Source organism: Rhinopithecus bieti, unplaced genomic scaffold, assembly GCF_001698545.2.
Source record: "Rhinopithecus bieti isolate Rb0 unplaced genomic scaffold, ASM169854v2 scaffold_32017, whole genome shotgun sequence".
Taxonomy (NCBI): domain Eukaryota; kingdom Metazoa; phylum Chordata; class Mammalia; order Primates; family Cercopithecidae; genus Rhinopithecus; species Rhinopithecus bieti.
In genome coordinates, this window is record NW_016813578.1 from 152342 (window position 1) to 176944 (window position 24603).

At 38.8% G+C, this 24603-nt stretch overlaps 1 protein-coding gene across 4 annotated transcripts in view; it reads right to left on the reverse strand.

Moving 5' to 3' along the window:
- Positions 1–24603, reverse strand: part of ALS2 (alsin Rho guanine nucleotide exchange factor ALS2) — an 84659-nt gene that overhangs the window by 54860 nt on the left and 5196 nt on the right. For 3 of the 4 annotated variants that reach the window (XM_017848653.1, XM_017848655.1, XM_017848652.1), the window contains 6 exons: positions 17812–17891; positions 16173–16327; positions 10225–11162; positions 6461–6818; positions 3562–3730; positions 1640–1736 (listed from right to left, as the gene is read on the reverse strand). In XM_017848653.1, coding sequence (XP_017704142.1) covers positions 1640–1736; positions 3562–3730; positions 6461–6818; positions 10225–11162; positions 16173–16327; positions 17812–17831 — 1737 coding nt within the window. In that variant the 5' untranslated portion in view covers positions 17832–17891. Of the gene's footprint in view, positions 1–1639; positions 1737–3561; positions 3731–6460; positions 6819–10224; positions 11163–16172; positions 16328–17811; positions 17892–18453; positions 18759–24603 lie in introns of those variants that run through there. The other variant, XM_017848654.1, reaches the window with a different exon arrangement.

Here is a 24603-nt window from a genome sequence, read left to right on the forward strand (position 1 = left end):
CTCTGTCCCCCAGGCTGGAGTGCAGTGGCACAGTCTTGGATCATTGCAAGCTCCACTTCCTGGGTTCACGCCATTCTCCTGCCTCAGCCTCCTGAGTAGCTGGGACTACAGGCGCCCGCCACCACGCCCGGCTGATTTTTTGTATTTTTTTAGTAGCGACGGGGTTTCACCGTGTTAGCCAGGATGGTCTCGATCTCCTGACCTTGTGATCTGCCCGCCTCGGCCTCCCAAAGTGCTGGGATTACAGGCTTGAGCCACCGCACCCGGCCCGGTTCTAGTTTTTAATGACATCATTAATATACCCGGAATTGAAATATGTATAGCCATCTTAGTTTTCTCCTACAGATATGAAGTCAGTAAACATTTACTACATTTACTGGATACTCAAGTCTTGTTTTCCCAACTGAATTGAAACCCCCACTTTTATATCTTAAATTCTCATACATACTTGAGATTATTTCTAGCCCATAGGCATATTTCTGTTGCATTGATCTGTTTAATTTTATAATATATAAGGATAAATCTCTCTTCCTTTTTACCTGGCTCATCTATGTTTATTCTTCTAAAGTAATTTTGGGATTATTTTATCAAATTGTAAATATTATACTGGAATATTTTGGGGACTGTACTGAATTTTCACTGTGCTGATTAAGGATTCAAGAGAGAAATGACATTTTTACAACTGATGCATCTCATCCAAAAATAAAATCTTTCCCTTTACTACTGCTTTTATGACTCTTCAAGAGTTCTAAAGTTTGCATCATATGGGTTATACGCATTTTCTACTGATTCCTACTTCCTTAATACTTTTGGTGTAGTTGTGAGCAGAATTTCCTCGAGTATGTTTTGTTTTATTGTATGTATACAATAAAGCCAGTAATTTTTATTTTGTAACTGGCCTCCTTCCTCTCTCAAGTTTTTTGAATGAATCATGTTAAAAACAGTAAATTCTCCTTTTCCTTTCCTAATATTGACATTTATATGGGTTATGTTAGTTTTTTGGCTAGCCTAGTATGTGAAATTTGCAATCAAATCAAATATTAAAAGGTTTAGAATTATTTATTGGCTTCTTAAAAAGATAAAGGAATTGGTGAAGAACCATTATCGAAATATGAATCTATTTAATAATAACATTGCAGATGAGCAGTCTGAGTTTTAAAAAAAAGAATAACTTAAAACAACTTATTTTGTGTTTATGTATATGGGTATGGTTTTTAGTAATGCTAGAGGTCACTTTCAGGTCCCACAGTTTTAAAGAAACATGCCTTTGTTTTCTTAGTGTTTTACTATATGCTTTCTTTGTCAAGTAACAAATAAAAATTCACCAATACCCTGGAAAATCTGGGGTTCTCTTTTTAGATGAGAACACATTATAGAAAGCTCCTAAATCAGGGAGACCAGTGTTTAAATCCAAGCTCTACTGTTACGTATGTGTGACTTGAGACAAGTTACATAATTTCTCTTACTCCACTTCCCTCATCTGTAAAGTGGAAATAATACCATGCAAAATATTGGAAACCTAAATTGAGATACGGTATCACTGTCTGACACACAGCAGATACTCAACAAACGAGGGTCCAATAATGTTATGTTGGCCTTCCATAAAAATAAGGTAAGTATTTAATAGTTTGCCTCCTACCTGGGATTTTGCAGTAAGTGCAAGAGAATGGTAACCACCTGCCTCCAGATGGATTACTTCTTTGCCATCCAGGCATTTTACGCACAATGGTTGAAGCCTTAAGGAGAAACACATAGGCACACAAAGTCAAAGTATTCCCAGCAAGAATCATAGCCTTTCTCAAATTGTAAACTACATTCATGTAAAAATAAATTTTTTTTTTGGCCGGGTGCAGTGGCCTCAGGCGCTGTAAATCCCAGCAGCTTTGGGAGGCGAGACGGGCGAATCACGAGGTCAGGAGATCGAGACATCCTGGCTAACGGTTGAAACCGCCGTCTCTACTAAAAAATTCAAAAAAAACTAGCCGGGCCGAGGTGGCGGGCGGCCTGTAAAGTTCCCGCCCAGCCTTACTTCGGGGAAGGCTGAAGGGCAGGAAATGGCGTTGAAACCCCGGGAGGCCGAGCTTGCAAAGTTTGAGCTGAGAATTCCCGGCCACTTTGCACTCCAAGCCTGGGCGACAGAAAGCGAGCTCCCGTCTCAAAAACAAAAACAAAAACAACAAACAAAATAAATTAATATAATAATTTTTTTTTTTTTTTTTTTTGAGATGGAGTCTCGCTCTGTCCCCAGGCTGGAGCGCAGTGACATGATCTCTGCTCACTCCAAGCTCTGCCTCCTGGGTTCAGGCCATTCTCCTGCCTCAGTCACCCAGGTGCCCGCCACCATGCCCAGCTAATTTTCTTTTTGTATTTTTAGTAGAGATGGGGTTTCACCAGGCCCAGCCAAAAATAAATATTTCTAAAGAAAACATTAAAATAAACATAAGGGATATATGTTCAATCTACTCCTAAGTATCATAAATAATTTTTGGAAGGTTTTAATCTTTATCTATCAATCACTAATTAATCCCCATAATTTAGAATCTGTTAAGAATCATAAAACTACAAATGATTCTTTATAGCAGAAAGTATACTTAGGATACGATAAAAAATAACCTTAGAAAGAAGGTAATTTTTAAATTAATTCCAGTTGCCTTCACTCTACTATGAATAGAGGCATTTATATTAACTCACTACTTTAGATAATCATTCCAATTACCCACTTAAAAACTTCTCAATATCTAATTTGTTAATATCATAAGTTTCTAATAAACAAAATGCCAGTTTTACTCTAACATACATGAATAGACATAGTCTGATGTTTCAATTATAGTTATTTTGGCAGTGCCAGAGAGACGTCTTTCAGGTTAAAAAACAAACAAAAACCTGTTGGCTCTTTTCTTTTCCTATGTGACAGGTGGTGACCTTTTATCAATTAAAATCTGAGCCATTCCTGTCTTCCAGTGAAATATAATCTTATCCCAACATCCCTTTCTGTACTCCAAGATGAACACACATCGAAGAAGATGTGGAAAAGTGCAGCATGGATACTTAAGTCTTTCACTGCTTTTTTTTTTTTTTTTGAGATAAGAATTCCGTTCTTTTACCCAGGCTGGAGTGAAGTGGTGCAATCTCCGCTCACTGCAACCTCTGCTCTTCCCAGATTCAAGCGATTCTCCTGCCTCAGCCTCCTGAGTAGCTGGGATTATAGGCACCCGCCACCACACCCAGCTAATTTTTGTATTTTTAGTAGAGACAGGGTTTCGTCATGTTGGCCAGCCTGGTCTCGAGCTCCTGACCTCAGGTGATACACCTGCCGCAGTCTTCCAAAGCACTAAGCACTAGGATTAAAGGTGTGAGCCACCGCGCCCGCCAAGTCCTTTACTGTTAAGAACAAATTCAAGACTAAAGTGACAACTTTTTATCAGAGCTAATGGTGCATAATAATCTGAAGCTAGAAGAGCCCAGATTTCCTCTATGAGGAAAGTGAGATTTAGAGACCTTCCCAGGAGAGAGGTTATTTGTTTAAGCCAACTCCTATCAGTAAAAGGTGGTAGCGCTTACCTAGGCAGAACATCGCCGTGCCCCAGCTGCCCTTCCTTCCCTTTCCCCCAGGTCCACACTTCTGTTCTCAGAGAAGGCAGGAGCGCATCTGCCTCTCCACTGTATGTGGGGGTCAGAACCACTGTCCTCGTTTTCACCCGTGCAGCCTTTCTTAAGAGCCTGGGGGAAACTGAAAACCAACCAGATATGGGGTGAAGGAGTGGGAGTCCAGAGGGTAAGAAAACATATCATTTGGACGAACTTAACATTTTCAAAAACATACACCACTCACGGTATTTTTGAAGCATATTCTAGAGGTTCTCTGTAGAAAAGGGGACCTATTAGTCAAATGAAAATGGTAAATACTCACTGCTACAATCTATCCTCCCACTACCTCCTCTGCAGAGATTCACACACACATTAGCACACACTGAAGGTGGTGACAAATCCTGTAAATAAAATCCCTGTTTAAATATGTTTAACCCAGCTGGACTTCCAAACATTTAGCCACAGAATCCTTTTCTAACATCTAGTGGCATCCTATAGAACTTGTATTCTAAAGAATATGCTGAACAAATACTACACTAAGGCTGACAAATATTTTTCCCATTTGAAAACAAAAATTAAAGAGCCAGGCAAAGTGGCTGCAGTCCTAGCTACTGGGGAGGCTGAGCTGGGAGGATTCCTTGAGCACAGGAGTTTGAGGTTATAGTGTGTTATGACTGCACCTGTGAATACACACTGTACTCCAGCCTGGGCAACACAGCGAGACACTATCTTTTTTTTTTTTTTTTTTTGAGACAGTTTCACTCTTGTCATCCAGGCTGGATTGCAGTGGCAAGATCGCTCACTGGAATCTCTGCTTCCTGGGTTCAAGCGATTCTCTTGCCTCAGCCTCCTGAGTAGCTGGGATTACAGGCACGCACCACCACACCCAGCTAATTTTTGTAGTTTTAGTAGAGACAGGGTTTCGCCATATTGGCTAGGCTGTTCTCAAACTCCTGACCTCAAGTGATCCTCCTGCCTTGGCCTCCCAAAGTGCTGGGATTACAGGTGTGAGCCACTGTGCCCGGCCCCCATCTCTTAAAACACAAAAAGCCTTTCTAAGTCAAGGTCTAAGTTCAAATATATTACAAATAATTGTAATAAAGAATTCATTTTAGCTATAAAATGTAAACATTTCTAAGGCGGGAAAAGATCATGAAAGGGAAATACTAAAAGGTTTTGTATTTGTCTATTTCAAATTATTTTATAGAGATGTTAAAAAATGTTTTAAAAGAACACGGCCATCTTTTATCGTGTTCAAAATTACATCAAACACACATAACACTATGTGAATAGTGTTTGATGCCCGGATAAGTTTTGAAGAAAATCATCAAATGTCACTCAGCAGAGGCTTAGTCATTAAGTCATTAACTTCTGGGCCTCAAGAAAAGTGATCATCACTGCCTAATATCAACATCTTTTCTGGTGAATGTATCATTTCTATGCATACAGAGACTCAAATAAACCTACTTGAGGATTCCTCAAGGATGCACTCCAGATAATTCTTAGAGAGGGGAAAAGAGGACATGTAAAATTTTTCTAAAGATACTTTAGGTTACTAAGTAAAAATTAACCTTAGGATGTAAGTCTATTAGTGGGAATCATGATGTAATGACATGAAAAAAATATTCCACATTTGTAGTTCAAAGAGATTGCAAATATATTTATATACTTAAAATGGTAAAGAACACTTAAGAATAAGAAAAATTTGGTGCAAGATTCTCCTTCAGACTTAATAGAGATCATAGGCCTTCTTATACATCATATATACATAATATATATATTCAAATTAATCAGGACTTAAGTTTTATTTGTGTAGAGGAAAATCTGGTGGTAATTAGAATTAGGAGGCAGAATAAGAGTGGCACAAAGTGTTCAGTAAGTAGAGCAAGGGGAGAAACAGGTGCAGAGTAAAAAAAGGTAAGTTTTATTACAGTCTAGATTTCCTAATTTTTGAGCTTTGCACAAAATCATGTAAACCAGGAGCTGGTCAATTATAGCCCATGGGCCAAACAGGGCCTACCATCTGTTTTTGTAAATAAAGTTTTTTGGGATATAGCTTCACTCATTCATTACATATTGACTCTGGTTGCTTTTACATAACCACAGCGTAGCTGAGTAGTTGTCACAGAGACAGGATGGCCTACAAACCTTAAAATATTTCTCTTTGACTCTTTACAGAAAAAGTCTGCCAACTCCTAGTCTCATCAAATGCTTCTCAAACTTTAGTGTGCATACTAATCACCTGGGGGATCTTGCTCTAATGCATGTTTTGATTCAGTAAGTTCAGAGTGGAACCTGAGCGTCTGCATTTCTAACAAGTTCCCAGGTGCTGCTGATGCTGCCGGTCTGCAGGCCACTCTCGAGAAGCTCAAGTCCAGATGGCTAAGACTGCTGAACTGACTGAGAAAAGGAGAAGAGCCAACTGTGTAATACTCTAAAAAGTTTATTGCCTACAGTCTCAGAAAATGAAATTTTCTCTTCTTGAAGCTTAAGAGTTCTCTCCTCTTTCAAGTCAAGTACAGTAATTCCTCACTTATCCAATGGTCACATCTGCAACCTCATCAGTGTGGAGTATAGGTCCCAATTAGGAAATAAGAAGGGTATTGTAACACTCCAGAACAATAAAATCAGATTCATAATAAGGTTCATAAGCAGGAGCAAACATCAAGAAAAAGTTACGTTCTAACTTTTTAGTGATATCTAAAGCAGATAAACATGCAATTTTCTTTTAAAACCACCATTAAATAAACTTTGACATTTGAATATATCAGCTTCATAATTAGGAAAGTTTTTTTCAATAATACAGCATGTGACGTTAGGAGCATCCTGGATTCCCCAAAAGTCAATTCATAAAACCTGGTTATTTCCTTACCTTGTGACAACAATCCAGGGAGGGAGAGTCTTCGACTGCCTCCCTCTGTTTCTTCTTCTCTGATATCCACAAGACTTGAACTTTTCTTTCCTTGCATTGATTCCTGTTTAACCTGTTCTTCCCTGCTATCTTTCAAACCTTCTGGGCCAACGGCACTACTGCCTGCCTGAGCTCCAGTTTCACAAGGGGTTGTATTATAAAAGTTCATAACTTTCTTCAGTGACAAGGCACCAGCTTCATAAGTAGCAGCCACTCTCACACCAACAGCAGATGCACAAGAGACCACCAGGCTGTTTAGGGCTGAGGTGCTTGTGGTAGGTGGGCTGTGGAGATTAGGAATTGCTTCTTCTATAAGAGGCTAAAATATACACACATAAAAAATTATATAAAAATATAATCCCTTATATAATAAGCAATTAATAAAAAGAAAGTTTAATATCCATCGCTGTTTGCTTTAAGAATCTAAAATGACAGAAGTTCTCTTCACCTTCAACTAAAGGTATTCTCTTCTCGATCATGGAGTTAACACATTAAAAGGAAATGAGTACTCAAAATACAGTTCCTTTTCCAAAGTACTTCCTTTTGTCTGGATGTTGTTATTTTTCTAAGGTATTTAAAAATAAGCCTCAGCTGCTTTTATAAAATTAAATATAGTAAAAGGTAGAGGGAAGAAAAGCATGGAAAACACTGCCTTTAATACCATGTGTACTGTGACAGCCCTGGATGGAAGGCTGAAAAAACGGAAATTTCATTATTGATCACTTTCAGGAAAAGTTATACAGACTACTACCTAGAAGTGGCAGGAAAAAAATTAGATTTTATGGGAAAAAAAGCTTTCCCTGAAATGCTTTAGAAATCGAAATTTAGATATGCATCTAGAGATGGAAAAATAAGTTATACCTATAACCTATCATCTCCCAAATTATGCTAAGCTCGAGTGCCTTTACTGGCTCAGCAATGAGTTATTTTCTATGACCCAGGGGCTAGACAAGCTGCAGGATTAGCTTTGCTCTTGCTACCACAGATGGCAAATGTGGTAGGTTAATAATTAAACATTTGGAACCAATGTTCTTAGTGTGATTCTAGAAGTGTACTAGAAAGTCAGACTAAAGTTTTCTGATATCTTAATGAAAAATCGGTAGAAATTTACTCTAAGCTGTCAAACATCAATGTTCCCTAAAAAGGAAGGTCATTAAATGTACCTACCAAACGTATAAAAAAGCTTTCATCTCATCAGCATAGATCATATTGAAAAATATGCTTCTTATTGTACCCAAAGATCTCAAAGGGAATATACACATTCCTTCATTTGTCCTAAATTAAAATACAAATATTGTGTGTGTGTGTATGTGTATGTGTGTGTGTGTGTGTATTTTAACACTGGTTTCTGACTTCTTAAAGGAAATAATTCCTGGTACCTAGCAAAGTGCCTGACATGTAAGTACTCACCACATTTTGTTGAATTAAATGCTAAATTCAAAAGAGCTATTTACATGTAAATGAGTAGTCTGTAAATAGTCCATAAAATAAACAAATATACTTAATAAAACAAAAAATAAATACAAAGTCTATTACTTCTTTGGTGATACAGCTCCCACGATAGCTTGTTCAAAAGAACTAGTGTCACTATCTCCACTTTTTGTTCACAAAGACTCCTTACAGAAGCAGTGATGGTATTTAGAGGTAACTATTTTAGGGGGTTCTTGACCACTAGGTAGAGCAAAGTCACAAAACTCTACCTTATATAAACCTTGAACTACTGTTCTAACTGGCTCCTTCTACTTAATTACATTTTAAAATATAGTAAGTAAATAAGCCCTCCCCTACAAAAAACACAATTAGCAATTTTGATGAAATATATAATTTTAGGAATTCCAGTCAACCAATAATACTTTGGTTTATTTCCCAAGTGAGAGAGTCTCAGTTATATCTCACCAGAAGAGAAAAAACTTGCTGTAGAACACATAAATTCCTCGTGAATTAGCTGTATGATTGAGATGTTATTTACAGAGAATAAATTAAATGTAATAGAAATACACATTTATTTAATTTAAATAAATTAAATTTAATTCAACAGAAACACACACATTGTTACTAGCATAAGTAACAAAAACTTCCAATGTTTAACAAAGTAAGTTAAAGGTAATAAGCATGTACAGTCTAAGAATTTTCTACATGCATTATTAAATTACTACTTTTGCTTTGTTCAGACTTTATAATACCTTTCTTCAAACAGCTTATCCTTGATTTTTAAAAAACTCAAATACCCACAAGTTTCAGTAAATGGATTGTGAAATAAAGACTATTTCTAAAAATACCTTCATGTTCGCATTCTGACACAGTAAACAATAAGAATTGAGAAGCAAGAGGCTATGTGGTTTCAAAACCTAAAAGAAACACCGCAGGGCAGATCTTTTATGATTATGATCCTTTGTTTTCCTAGAGTTTTGGTAAAGCAAAATCAAAAGGCCACACACTAAGAGTGAAACACAGAAATAATCCTTTTTTTTTTTTTGAGATGGAGTCTTGCTCTGTTGCCCAGGCTGGAGTGCAGTGGCGCAATCTTGGCTCACTGCAACGTCTGCCTCCCAGGTTCATGCCATTCTCCTGCCTCAGCCTCCTGAGTAGCTGGGACTACAGGTGCCTGCCACCCTGCCTGACTAATTTTTTGTATTTTTAGTAGAGACGGGGTTTCACCGTGTTAGCCAGGATGGTCTCGATCTCCTGACCTCGCAATCTGCCCGCCTTGGTCTCCCAAAGTGCTGGGATCACAGGCCAGAAATAATCCTTTTAAAACAATTTATTTTAAGCGGGAACTCAAGTTTTACCATGTGCTACTGATAAATAGCTTTTGTTCACTCTACCATAAATCTTCAAAATGAAAATAGTTTTAATAAGATACATAAAATAGGCTGGGCATGATGGTTCTGCCTGTAACCTCAACACTTTGGGAGGTTGAGGTGGGAGGATTGCTTGAGCTCAGGAGTTTGAGATGAGCCTGGGCAACAAAGGTCAACCTCCTCTCTACTTAAAAATAAAATAAAATCAGCAGGTGTGGTGGCACGTGTGTAGTCCCAGCTAGTTGGAAGGCTGAACTGGGAGGATCGCTTGAGCCTGGGAGATCAAGGCTGCAGTGAGCCACGATCGCACTACTGCACTCCAACCTGGGTGACAGAGCAAGACCCCATCTCAAAAACAAACAAACAAAAAGAGAAAATATTAGCCAGCTCTTCAAATAAAGCCTAGTAAGGACAACAGCTATAACTGAAAAAAACTGAAACATGTAATTGCCTGTAAGTTTTAAATCTGCCTACAACTGAAGGATCTGCCACAAAGCAACCTTCCCTGTTAAAGAAGGAAAGAACTTTTCTCTACAGAATTCTGAACAGTGTTACAAACATAAGTAAGAAGAATGTTTGTGAATGTATAGTTATATTAAACTATTCAGGGCCCACCAACATTCAGTACCTTAGCCATAGAAAAAAAGTACTAGCAAGAAAAACAAAATGAAATGTTCCTACTTACAAAACAAGCCCAACATGACACCTTTCAATATCATAAAGGCCTAGAACTTAAACATAAAGAGTCATTTTGGATTAATCCAGGTTCTTTCCTTTATCTAGGCTTGCCTGATAAAACAAAATTATAGTCAAACTCAAAAAATAAAAAATGCTACCAAGCCTCACTCATTTTAAAGTTTCTAAAGAAAAGCTCACACAGTTCAACTCTAGAAACACTTTTATTTTATAAAATTTAGCAGGTACCTGAGATGGCACTGGCTTTTCACCATGCTCTGAGTCCTCTCTTACTGAATGATCTGACAGTTTCCGCAGGTATTCACTGACTGCTTGGGTGTCAGGGTATGATGGCATGTCTCTGGCAGAAGAAATTTCAGTTGTTCCCATGACGTTTTGTTGAGAGGATATGGCATCGCTGCTCGTGGTCTGAGCACTGACTGCATTCAGTTCAGTAGCAACAAACTGATCACTGGCTACAAGAGTGTTCTCAAATACTTCTTCCTGCCTGTCAAGGGTTTCAGTGGAGGGGCTGAGAGCAGTGCTGGCATGGTTTTCTGCCTGAGATTCTGTCAGTGTCACACCTAATGGGCAACAATGACTGTCTGATATAATCACATGGTCTTCTTTGTCAGTCATAGTAATCAAGAGCTGGCTGCACTGGTTGCATCGTTCTGGGACTGGCTTCAGATCTTGGGAAGGGAGGCACTGTACAAGGGCTAAGCTGTGGAAAGCACCACAGGCAACCTGAAGCACCACTCGCCCAGCAAGATGTTCTACCTTTTGTGGCTTTGTCACTGGGAAGGCAGTGGTAATGAGACCCAACTGACAACCGGTACCCCATGCCCAAATCTCTCTGCTTATTGACAATGCCAGAGTGTGTTCCTCGCCACATGCCAACTGCAAAATCCTGACTGCTAACAAAGGGCTGGTCTCAGAATCAGCAATGCTGACAGGGTTCGGTTCCGGCACATACTGCTGGTTGGCTACTGCACACTGGCCAGCAGAATTCTCTCCCCACATGTATGCGACACCATTGTCTGTCACTGCTCCACTATGGAAGCTTCCTGTTGCCACAGTAACAACATAATGCCCAACCAGGGCTTTTTCTAGAATGGGGCTACTTGGACAAATCTCTGCTGGTCCACTTTTCCAGGGAAGGGTCCCAAAGCTGTAGACCTCACCATCTGAAGTTTAAAAAAAAGGAAAAAGAAAAAAAAAGGGTTAGTGAATTAACTAAAATTTTAACAGCAATCTTTTAGTGCCCTCTAGATTTAACCAAATTGGACTTTCTTTTAAATTTTCCAAAGCAGTTGTAGAAATCTGGTTTAAGCACACAGTATTTCACATTAATTCATCTTTTAAAAAATGGCTCATTTTAATATTCTGCCCTATGGTGAGAATTTCTACAAATTGTAGGAGGCTACTCCTTTCCTTCAGCCTCATCCTATAAACTCCTCACATCAATCCACTACTAATGGCCACCATCACAGGCTATTACAGAAGCAGATTCCAAGTGTTCAAAGGCAAAATAAATAACCATGTTAAGATAAAATAAGCAAAAAATAAGACAAAACAGACACATTCACTAATATCTACAAGTCATTACTAGTAAACAAGTTGGAACAGCAGAAAATTGTGCAATGGCTTAAAATTATTAGAGATTCATTTTGGCCAAAACTAAGAAATTAATTTTATGCCTCTAGGCTGTACAGAAAGCACCAGTTCTTAACAAGACATGGTTGTCTTCACATTGTATGGCACGTTATGTACAGTTTTGAGATGTTACATAAATATACAGGTTGAGTATCACTTATCCAAAACGCTTGGGAGCAGAGGGGTTTTGGATTTCAGGTCCAGGTTTTGGAATATTTGCCTTATACTTACTGACTGAGCATCCCAAATCTGAAATGTTCCAATGAGCATTTCCTTTGAGCATCATCATATCAGCACTCAGAAAGTTCTGGATTTTGGATCATTTTAGATGTCAGATTTTTAAATGTGGGATGCTCATCCTGGACTTTATGTTCTAGATACTAGCTAGTCTTTCTGAGGTGAGATTTGTTTAAAAAGCAAACCAGCTTCTTCTCCAAAAAAACATCAAATGGCAGATGATGCCAGTGCAGCAGGAGGGCCTGGAGGCCTCAGGGAACCTGGGATGGGGAACCACAGCGACTTCCTTGGAGGCTTGGACGGTGGCATCTGGGGCCAGGGTCAGGGCCACAGAGCTCAAGGAGGCAAGGCCGAGGATAAGGAGTGGACACCCATCACTAAGCTGCACTGCCTGGTCAAGGACATGAAGATCAAGTCCCTGGTGGAAATCTATCTCTTCTCCCTGCCCATCAAGGAGTCTGAGATCATTGACTTCTTCCTGGGGACCTCTCTCAAGGATGAGGTTTTGAAGATTATGCCGGTGCAGAAGCAGACATGCACCGGCCAATATACCAGGTTCCAGGTGTTTGTTGCCAGTGGGGACTACAATGGCCACTTGCTCCAAGGAGGTGGCCACTGCCATCCAAGGGACTATCATCCTGGCCAAGCTCTCCATTGTCCCTGTGCACAGAGGCTACTGGGGGAACAAGATCAGCAAGCACCATGTGGTCCCTTACAAGATGACAGGCTGCTGTGGTTCTGTGCTGGTGCGCCTCATCCCTGCACCCAGAGGCACTGGCATCCTCTTAGCCCTGGTGCCCAAGAAGCTGCTGCTGATGGCCAGTATCAATGACTGCTACTCCTTAGCCAGGGGCTGCACTGCCACCCTGGCTAACTTCACCAAGCCCACCTATGATGCCATCTCCAAGACCTACAGCTAACTGGCCCCCAACCTCTGGAAGGAGACTGTATTCACCAAGACTCCCTCTCAGGAATTCACTGGCCACCTTGTCAAGACCCACACCAGAGTCTCTGGGCAGAGGACCCAGGCTCCAGCTGTGGCTACAACACAGGGTTTTTATACAAGAAAAATAAAGTGAATTAAGCCTAAAAAAATGTTAAAAATAAAAAGCAAATTATCACAACAGAACAAAGCAAAAAAGCAAGCGAACCTGTCAGCAGAATAACCGGCTAGCTTTAGAATTAATGAAGACACCAGTGAGTTGGGTATATAAATAACTTATGTATATCCAGATATGCTACCAAGTCTTAATTTTACTGTAGTATTGTGGGAATTTGGGAGCAGGTGCACATAATCTACGCTGGCTAAAAATTCAGTGAAACAAAGACTTGGCTATGGGTTTTGAAAAATACTGAACCAACCCCACCATCCTTTCTTTTCCATATGACCAGAGACCTATGATTTTTTTTAATTAATGAAGAAATAAGCATTATTTTTTTTCTCATAAGGCAGCAACTGAGTTGATGATGAAAACATGCAAACTTTATCTTTGACCTATTATACATGGTCATGTATACATTCAAGTTAACTCATCACATCTATATAAGTAAGGACTCAATAGTGGCTAGAGGGAAGATATGTGCATTTATTAGGAAATGTAGAGTCTGGATCAAGATGAGAAAATAAGCTCACTGGTTAAGTTCTTTTAAACTTTGTTTCCTAATACAACAATATACTTGAAAAAGCTCACCAAGTCTTTCAATTAACATTATTCCACTAGAAAGAGCAATACTGCAAACAAATGGATATTCAGATTCCCCTCCTTAAAAAAACAAAAAACAAAAACTGGAGCATATAAAAAACAGTGAAACAGGCCGGGCGTGGTGGCTTATGCCTGTAATCCCAGCACTTTGGGAGGCCGAGGCAGGCGAATCACAAGGTCAGGAGTTTGAGACCAGCCTGGTCAATATGGTGAAACCCCATCTCTACTAAAAATATAAAAAAAAATTAGCCGGGCGTGCTGGTGCTTGCCTGTAGCCTCAGCTGCTCAGGAGGCTGAGGCAGAAGAATCGCTTAAACCTGGGAGGCAGAGGTTGCAGTGAGCCGAGATTGTGCCACTGCACTCCAGCCAGGTCAACAGAGTAAGACTCCGTCTCAAAAAAAAAAAAGTGAATCAATGAAGTATCTTCATTGAATTATGAGCTAATGGTCATATTTAACAGAGATGAAGAACCTTGAAAATTTCTAGCACTCAACCATTTCCTCAGCTGAAAAAGACAGCACTGGAGATCTGTATGCAATTTCAAACACACACTTGTATTAGATTTTTTTTTGGTAACTGTGACACTTAATACCAGGACACTGCTTAAACATAAACAATGATAGGCTATGTAAATATTTTTGAAAAGTTTTCCTTCAGTTGTCCTAGCCTTGAAGGTATGATTCTAAAGATACCATGTTTATAGTTGAATTAACTGTTTTTTTTTTTTTTTTTTTTTTGAGACAGGATCTTACTTTGTCACCTAGGCTAGAGTGCAGTGGCATAATCACAGTTTATTGCATGCAGCTTTGGTCTCCCAGACTCAAGCTATCCTCCTGCCTCAGACTCTGAAGTAGCTGGAACTACAGGTGTGTGCCTCCATGCCTGGCTTATTTTTTAAATATTTCCTGTAGAGACACAGTCTCCCTATGTTGCCCAGGCTGATCTTGAACCCCTGGGCTCAAGGGATCCTTCTGCCTTGGCCTCCCAAAGTGCCGGGATTACAGGCGTGGGCAATTGTGCCCAGCCGGTTTCACTATCTTAATGAAAATATTCCAAATATCTTATTGAAAACAATAGAATTCCACTTATATTTGCTTGAGAACTACATATTTTAAATTTCACAGGACAGGTATTGAATCTAGTTCACATTATTAAAGATTGTTTTTAAAGTCCTGAATCATATAATAACATTATAATAAAACTGATATAAGACAAACTAAAAAGAAATCCATGTTTATCCCATACAACCACCAGGACCAGACTTAATCCTTGTTTCCTAGAATTTGTCTTCCTTGAGTTCCTAGAAAGAAAATACCAAATCATTATTTAATATCTCAATAAATGCTTGCAGAGCAGAAATGTATAAATTAGTGAAGTAGATGGCAATCGGTGCCCAAATCAAATCTGCCAAGATTGAGTTGATAAAGCGCCATTAAGATTAAAGGTACCTCTATAAATTATAGCATGTTTCTGTAATAGACTCATAGATTTTATAATATGTCTTGTGAATTGCTATTTATGCCTGAAAAAAAAAAATTATACTGCGAAAGTTCAGCCAAGTGGCTTTAAAAGCCGGCTTTGAAAACAGACTGAGTTCCAGTCCTGACTCTGACACTTCAATAGCTGTGTGTGCTTGGGAAAATGTAATCTCCCTGACTTTCAGTTTCCTTATCTGTGAATAATAATAGAAGCTACCTCACAAGGTAGTAGTGCAGATTCAGTGAGATAACACATGGAAAGGGCTTAGTATAGTATCTGGCACACAACTGCTTAACAAACATTAGCTATTATTAGCATTATTATTCTGATAGACTTAATGAACAAAAGTTATAGCAAAAGAGTCTCTGAATAGGTGACCTTTTAAAAGCTAATTTTTCATTTATTTATTACTATAAAATTTTAAAACTATAGTTGTTCCTTTTATTCTAGTTAATGGTATATTTTAAATTTAAGAACTAATCTGATTTCTGATAAGGGAGCAAGAATATATCTTGAAAACAGAAACAGTTCATTAAGAAACCCTAGGCCAGGCGCAGTGGTTCATCCCTGTAATTCCAGAACTTTGGGAGGTCGAGGCAGGTGGATCACCTGAGGTCAGGAGTTCAAGACCAGCCTGGCCAACATGGTGAAACCCCATCACTACTAAAAATACAAAAAAAAAATTAGCCGGGCGTGCTGGCGGGCACCTGCAGTCCCAGCTACTTGGGAGGCTGAGGCAGGAGAATGGCGTGAACCTGGGAGGCAGAGCTTGCAGTGAGCCAAGATTGTGCCACTGCACTCCAGCCTGGGTGACAGAACGAGACTCTGTCTCAAAAAAAAAAAAAAAAAAAAAATTAGCTAGGCGTGCTGGTGGGCCCGTGTAACCCCAGCTACTTGGGAGGCTGAGGCAGGAGAATTGCTTGAACCTGGGAGGCAGAGGTTGCGGTGAGCCGAGATCGCGCCATTGTACTCCAGCTTGGGCAATAAGAGCAAAACTCCATCTCAAAAAAACAAAAAAAAGAAAAGAACCCCTAGTACCCAATTATTCCCATACCTGACTTTCCACATTCAGGCATTTGTTAGCATTGCAGTTCGTATTTGTTAAGCCATTCTCTTCATTACCTTCAGTCAGAAGAACTCCATGTTTTACTCCGAGGGCTGCCTGCAAAACGGTCTTTCCTCCCCAGCCTGGCAATCTCTCTGGTGTTATGGGAAAGGATCCTGCCTGCCAGATATGGACCAGGCCTCTTTCTTTGGATCCTTCTGCCTCTGTTGAGCTACAAACATCAAGAAACGTAGCTTAATTGTTTCTACAATTCAGAACGGTATCCTTTGTTCTTAATACTTTTCATGATTGTACCTTTTACTAGCACATGGATGACTGGGTCAGACAGCTGAATTAGCACCTATTTTATGCTTTGGTTATGCTCACAGGAGCCAAAGTAAAACAACTATTTATGTAAAAGACTAAAGGATGTGGGACATGGTGGCTTACACCTGTAATCCCAGCACTTTGGGAGGCCGAGGCAGGTAGATCACAAGGTCAGGAGCTCAAGACCAGCCTGGCTACTATGGTGAAACCCCATCTCTACTAAAAATAAAATTTAAAAAAATTAGCCAGGCATGGTGGCATGTGCCTGTAGTCCCAGCTACTCGGGAGGCTGAGGCAGGAGAAGCGCTTGAACCCAGGAGGCAAAGGCTGCAGTGAGCCAAGATAGTGCCACTGCACTCCAGCCTGGATGACAGAGCGAGACTCCGTCTCAAAAAAAAAAAAAAAAAAAAGACTGAAGGACACTCTAAATCCACAAATTACTTTTCTCCATCTAAGAGGCAAACAAAACTTGGGCTATTTTTAGAAGTTTTAGCATTTGGTAGCATAAAATTCCAAGATTCTAACTTCTCAATATATTCACTCCTTGTTTAGATATTAAAGCTACAACATACCCAAGTTGAAGTCTTATCATAAAATTTTATAGTAAGTAAAAAGTACTTGATGAGAACAATACGAGATACAGGAATTCATTTCACTGTATGTTGAGTTTAAGTGTAGAATTGCTATTTAAACTTTTAGGAATCAAGTTTGTAACAGATATCAGTAAAATCCTTCATGCTTTGTTCAAGTTCTAGCTAAAGAATTCTACACATCTGATGATTTTGGTTTAAAGAATACAAAACACACAGCTGCACAGTAATGACCATATCCTAATTGCCCTCTTCTAAGAAAAGGGCGTGTTAAGATATGTGCCACCATTGGTAATACATTTTTTCAGTTTCTTTTTGCTAGAACACTGATGCCAAAATTTTAATGAGGCACAGAAACTCTTTTGAATAGCTAGGAATTTCTCTACGTTTGCTATATAATATTCCCTTAAATTATAACTGGACATAACCATGGTTCTATAGGAGAAGCACTACACATTTAACCTTCCTTTTAGATATCTTCCATAACTAGTTCTTTAAGGATGGAAGATGATTAAGATTAGCAAGGCTACTTCTAAAACCTGAAATTATTCGTGAGGGAAAAATGGCTACAAGCACTTTAAAATGATGAAATGAAGACATTTAGTGCTTCTTACAAAGCTTACAACTAAGTAGCCTTTTTAAAAATTTGTTTTATCTTTACCAATCAACTAACTACAAATGTCACTATTCCCACTTAACAACCATCAACAAGAAAATTAAAACGAAGAGAAGCTACACATATGTGAAGCTGTTTTCTGTTTTCCTAGGAGGATAAGGGAAAAGGAAGAAATGGTTTTACCTTCTCTTCTTTGAGTCCATCGGTCAGTGGGAACACTCCATCACCAAATCATTCCTTCTTTACAGAAAGTCTATCAAGACCTAAACAGTACAATACAAGTAAGGAAAAGAGCAGTAAAAGAATATTTTGCCCCTTCAGACATTAAAAAAACAAACAAACAAACAAACAAACAAAAAACAGCCCTCTAACAAGTGCACATTCACTAGGAAATAAATATGCTGTAAAACTATTTGAACTATTTCCTATCTCGCCTGCCAAAGTCAAACATAGGCTGAGCCTGCCCACTAAGCTTATAAAAATGCCCGTTGACTGTCAAATGTAATGTCAAAGGAAAAGACTACCCACAATTAAGCTGTACTCTTCCAGGCAACAGATTTTGTTTTTTATTATAAAGAAAAAAGTTCAATCTGAAAATCAATGTTAAATACAAAAGCACACACACATTAAGGTTACTTTTAAATGCTCTATCTGGAAAGCATGAAGACTTAAATACCAATTAACTCAGATTTTCTAAAATCTCTTCAGTAATGTATCTGATTCAAGTAGTTTTAATTTATACTTTTCAGTAGTGCACAAAAAATTATGTCATTAAAATAGGAAGTTTTCCACTTATTGGAAGAAGGAACATTTTCCCCAAATCACCTTCAATTCAGACCAACATGCCTCACAACTCAAAACGGTTGAAAGAAAGAAGTCTGAACTTTAAATCAGCTGTTTTAAAATCCACCTTTAATAGAAAATAGCTACATGAAAATTATGGTTACAAATATCATAACCCATGAGTTTAGAAACTCAATATTTAATAAAATAAGAGATAGAAAAATAAACAGAAATGCTGAGTGCATTTCAACTCAGAAATCTACATTTGTAAGGGTACCAAAACACATGAAAACAAAAGCAGTTAGGTCTTATTCGTGTAAACCATAAAAATATTGGGGCCAAATTTGTGGTTTTTCTGCAAAAGGATATGGAATGGTCACTGTGTTCTGGAAACAGCCCATACTGGCAGGAGCGATCTACGGTCCATCTGTTACCTCCAGGTTGCCTGTGAATTCTTACCATTTCCCATCTGTACATCTGAAGAAAATTACTTTCTACCTAATGCTTATTTTAGAAAGATTATGAATCATTCAAAGTTGGAAGATGGATACTATGTTAACAAGAGATATATCTGAATAAATTTAATAAATGCTATTCATTTAATAAATACAATTAAGTGCTACTATGCTTTGTCCATGATAGTAATTAGCCTTTTGTAAAATGCACAGTTCATGGTGTACAGAGAAATTCTGCCACCAGATCTAATCTGTGCTTATCTATCACAGATCATGGAGTTACTATGCCCTTGATTAAATTTCAACAATATGTAGCAGAAGCCAGAAAATTATTCTATGAGGATGTGGAAGCACACAAGCACACCTTACTTCACACAACTGACACACTATATGTAAACGGAATTTTGTCCTACTGACTAACAATCAAAAATGTTGAGAATTTTTTGATAAAATGAATCAAGTCAACCTTTATTCTCTCTTAGTGCCAGATTTTTTGGTACAGTTTTCTTAAAGTTGGTTATACCTTAATATTATTTATCACCACCACTCATTTTTTTAACCTAAATGGAATTAAAACTCTACAAACTATTTTTACAACTTTCTTTTCTTACTTACATATAGGGCAGGCCAAATAACGGTCTTCAAAGGTGTCCAGGTCCTAATGCCCAGAACTTGTGACTATGTTAGCTTGCGTGATACTAATCAACTCTCCTTAAGATAGAAAGATTATCCTGGTTATCCAGGTGGACCCAATGTAACCATAAACATCCTTAAAACTGCAAGAGGGAGGCAGGAGGAGAATCAAAGAGACATGATGATGGAGGCAGGGTTAGAGGTGATGCTACACTGCTGACTGGACATGGGAGAAGGCAGCCATGAGCCAAGGAATGCGGTGACAGGTAGCAACAGGAAAAGGATTCTTTCCTAGAGTGTCCAGAAAAAAGCAGCCATGCAGAGACCTTGACTTTAGGCTACAAGACCTGTGTCAGACTTTCAGCCTACAGAACTTGAAGGTAATATATGTGTGTTATTTTAAGCCACTAAGTTCGTAACAATTTGTTGCAGCTGCAGTAGAAAACTAACATACTATTTCATAGACATCTTTTTATATCAGTATTTACAGATCTCTCTTTTTTTTTTTTTTAATGAGACAGAATTTTGCTCTTGTCGCCCAGGCTGGAGTGCAATGGCGCAATCTCAGCTCACTGCAACCTCCACCTCCCAGGTTCAAGCAATTCTCCTGCCGCAGCCTCCCGAGTAGCTGGGATTACAGGCGCCTGCCATTACACCCGGCTAATTTTTATATTTTTAGTAGAGACAGAATTTCACCATGTTGGCCAGGCTGGTCTCGAACTCCTGACCTCAGGTGATCCACCTACCTCGGCCTCCCAAAGTGCTGGGATTACAGGCATGAGCCACCTTAAGCCACCATGCCCAGCCCCTATCTCATTTTGTTTTAATAGTGTTTAATACGTTTGACATCTTCCAACAAGATATGGATGCCTGAAACTCAAACAGGGCAATGAAGAAAAGAAAACTGATTGCTGAGGAAACATAACTAAAAAGGAATATTGCAACTAAATGTAGGGAGCTTATGTTATTAAAGTTTTATCCTCACATACTTAAGTAAGGGTGGTATTTACCAATTCTATTTAACCTAACATTCTTTCTCAATTATGTATCCATCCAGGAAAAGAAAGTAAATGAAAAACTTTTGTCTTTCTAATATTTTTATGATTGTCTCTCCAGGAAATCTATTAAGACTAACCTCAACCAGTCAAATAGCATTCAAATTTCTGTATGTTGTTTCATTGCTTTAACATTTTAAGTTTTTATAAAACTGCCTAATCATAAGACTTCCTCTGGGGATATTTCTTCCAGAGGAGCTTTAAGGTCTTTACATTCTTTAAGAGGGGCAAGATCCTTATACTCTGCTGCTTTTCTTCTGTTACAGTAACTTTCCTGCACAGACCTGTTAACCAGCTCTGATAAAGAAGCCATGTGATGCTGCATAAACAGCATTTACTGTGGGACCCTCCCTTACCTTGCATGGCTTCTCTACAGATAAATGGCATCTCCATAAAATGAGCAAACCAGACATCAGCCTTCTGAGTCACAGGTCACAGCTAGATCCACTTTAAAGTATACCACTCTATCCTTCAAATTATCATCTCCTTCACAGTGATATGTAAAGTAATTAAACCCCAGGTGGCCCTTTAAACAAAGAGCAAACCTGGCTTCTTAGTAAAGTGATGCCACTTTTAGACTCCACTGGATACACACCCTTCTGTTACATCTAACAGAGAAATAAGTTGTCTTGTATAAGCCCCAAGGGTTTTGAATAAAGCACCAGGAATCTATATCCAAAAACAACTACTATCATTTTTTAGTAGAAGTCTCAAAACTTTTAACTATTTTATACTTGGTTTCTTTTATGTACTTTGAACATTTACTTCATTTTGGAGAGTACACTGGAGAGTTGCATTGCTTCCAGTGGGACAGTCTACGGATGCTTTCATTTTTTTTGTTGTTGTTGTTTTGTTTTTTTTTTTCATTTTTGAGACAGTCTTGCACTGTCGCCCAGGCTGGAGTGCAATGGCGCAATCTCAGCTCACTGCAACCTTCGCCTCCGGGGTTCACATGATTCTCCTGCCTCAGCCTCCCGAGTAGCTGGGATTACAGGCGCACACCACCACACCCAGATAATTTTTTTGTATTTTTAGTAGAGATGGGGTTTCACTATGTTGTCCAGATGGTCTTTTGAACTCCTGATCTTGTGATCTGCCCATCTTAGCCTCCCAAAGTGGTGGGATTACAGGTGTGAGCCAATGTGACCGGCCAATGATCTATTTTAATGACAATGATTTACATTTGTTTCAAAAGTTTTAAGCCAATTTTATGGTGAACACTCATGGAGCACCAAAATGAATTTTTGCAAGGAATATCCAGCCTGCAAATACTCAGTCGGCTCATTTTTTCAATGGAGGAAGGAAGCCTGGATTCTTAAGTTTCATACAATGCTGCTAATTTGGTGAAGAAAAGGTGAATAAATGAGAGATGCTCTGGAGGCAGAGCAACTAGTACTCGGTGATTAGACAAAGGTGGGGGATCAAGGAGAAGGAGGTATCAGAAATGTTCCCTGGTTCTGCCTCAAACAGCTGTGTGTTGGTGGCTCCATTTCCTGAAATGGGCAAGAGTGAGGGAGACAGGATTCTGAAGCCAAGATAAGATTCTGGTAGGATAAAATTTATTTTTAAATTCAACATGTCTGTGAGAAACCCAAGAGTACATATCAAGTAAGCAGTTAGAATATATGAGCATGGAATTCAAGAGAAAAGTCTCAGCTGCTGCTAAACTTGGGAGGGCGTATGGATAATGTTTAAAAACAAGACAATGGATAATGCCATTGGGGTATATGGAAAGAGAAAGGAAAGCACAGGGTCAAGCTTTAAGGAGCTCCTGCGCCTGGAAGTCGGATAGGATGAGGACTGGACAAAGAGGACTGAGATTGAGAAGTAGTCTGCTATGGGCACATGAAAGCAAAGGAAAGCACTTCAGGGAGGACGTCAATTAGGTCAAGGCAGCTGGGGTCTTGTAAGAGAACTAAAGTGTCCATTGGATTTGCCAGCACAGGTAACTGCTGAGCATGGCCACAACCTCAGTGGTTTGTTTGGGCACTGAAAACCAGATTGAAGTAAGCTGAATACAAATGGAAGGTGACAATGTGGAAATATCTTTATTTTCAATGGGTGATCCTTTTGAAAAATGTTGAAATGGCAAACAAAGAAATGGAGTGGTAGCTGGAGGGGAATGTGAAAATGAAGGGTTTTCTTTTGCTGGAGGTTAGCGGGACAAGAGGAAGCTGAACATGTCTGCACGACAAAGACTGTGATCCTGGATAGAAGGCTGATGAGGACAGTGGGCAGAGCCAAAGTCACAGACAAAGTGAAGGAGGATGCCATCCAGAATACATGTGGAGGGATGTTTGTTTGTTTGTTTTCCATAAGAAGAAAGGTCTACGTTTTTGAAAGAAGAGAGATCACAGGTACAGATATAAGCAGAATTATAAATTTTGTGGTGGAAGGATAAGGGTTCCATATGATGGTACCTGTAAGTGACAAGGACTTCACAGTATGCATGTTGTATAGTCTAATCTCCCTCCTGGCTCTACTCATTCTGTTTCTTTATTTTATCCCACCCTGCTATACATTTTTGTAAGCTGCTTTAAATCCTTTTGGGAACAAGGCAGGATATAAATAAAAATTTTAAATGTGGTACAGAAATGTGTTGAGTCTATTATCCCAAATGCAAAGAGAAAGTTAAATCATGCAGGATCCTACATATTCATCTCTACCAAACTATTTTCTGGATAAAATCTTTTTGGCTTAAATCGGTGAAAGGTAAATTTGTGAGTTGTAAGTATAGTAACTTTCAAATGCTTAAATTTCAACCACTGAAACCACATGTATTTTTTTTCTTCTACTATGTTCCAGGTACTATGCTGGTCTAAAATTTCCCTCAAAGCAGAGTGACAAATATCGTATTCTCTAGTACATCCCAGCAGCTTAGTTCTGACATATAACAGGCACTCAATAAATATCTGTAAATACATGAGTTTCTGCCCTTAAGAAATTTCCATACTAATATGTTCTCTTTCACATTAGAATAATGGCTCTCCATAGAGTTAGACAGTACCCTTACGGCATAAGAAAGCTAATTTACACTAGCAAAGCTGGGCCTTCCTAGTCTTATTCTCCTGTCTCAAATACTGGCTTAAAATAGTAAAACAGTAATAATTGTAGTTATAAGAGTAATGTCAATCAGTGATTAGAATGACAAGACATTCAGATAGAAAGGCAATAAAAATAATAGGGGAGTAAACTGTATCATAATGCCCTGAACCGAATATAGACATAGAGTGACGGGTAACTTGGATACAAAATTACCATAGATTTCATGTAGCCATTAACACTTCCTTTTAAAAGTCTGAGTTGGTTACATTTTATTACAATGTAGTAGAGTGACAAGAGGTTTGGATACAAAATTACCATCAATTTCCTATAACCATTAATGCCTCCTTTTTAAAGTCTGAGTTGGTTACATATTATTACAATGTAGTAAACCAGAGTTTACACTTTGAATGCAGTAAACAATAACAGAGTCTGGTATTTTACACATGGTAAATGCTTAATAAATAATTTGCTTTTAGAGGTTAGGTCAACATTTACACATGGATTATGGTAACCTTTGACTCAAACACCTGACTTACAAATAATCTATACACCACCAACAACTGCTACTTCCTGGATATCCTGCCATTGAAGCCTTCGCCAACCACTGTGGAAGGTTGAGGAAAACTCGCCTTGCACTGTAGCCTTGGCCAGCCAACCACCAAGAAGGCCACTTGTAACCCCACACCTCTCAGCCTTAACTGCTGCACAGAAAGCATTGCCCGATACCAGTATGGGAGCCAATGAGCCTTTAAATCTTGACTCAGAGTGAGGGAATTCAGTAAATTAAGGCATTGGATATATTCAGTAGGCTGGCCTAGAAAGCTACTTATTAGTTATAATTTTGTTACTAATAGGATATGCACTAAGTCACTGATTCAAAATATATTTTAAGCTCCTGGAGGTCAGAGACTATGACTTATTCATTGTATACTCTTGTACCCATAATAATCATTCTGAACAAGCTGGTTACATTTAAGTGAGTGCTTGAGTGAAAGATACAGCCC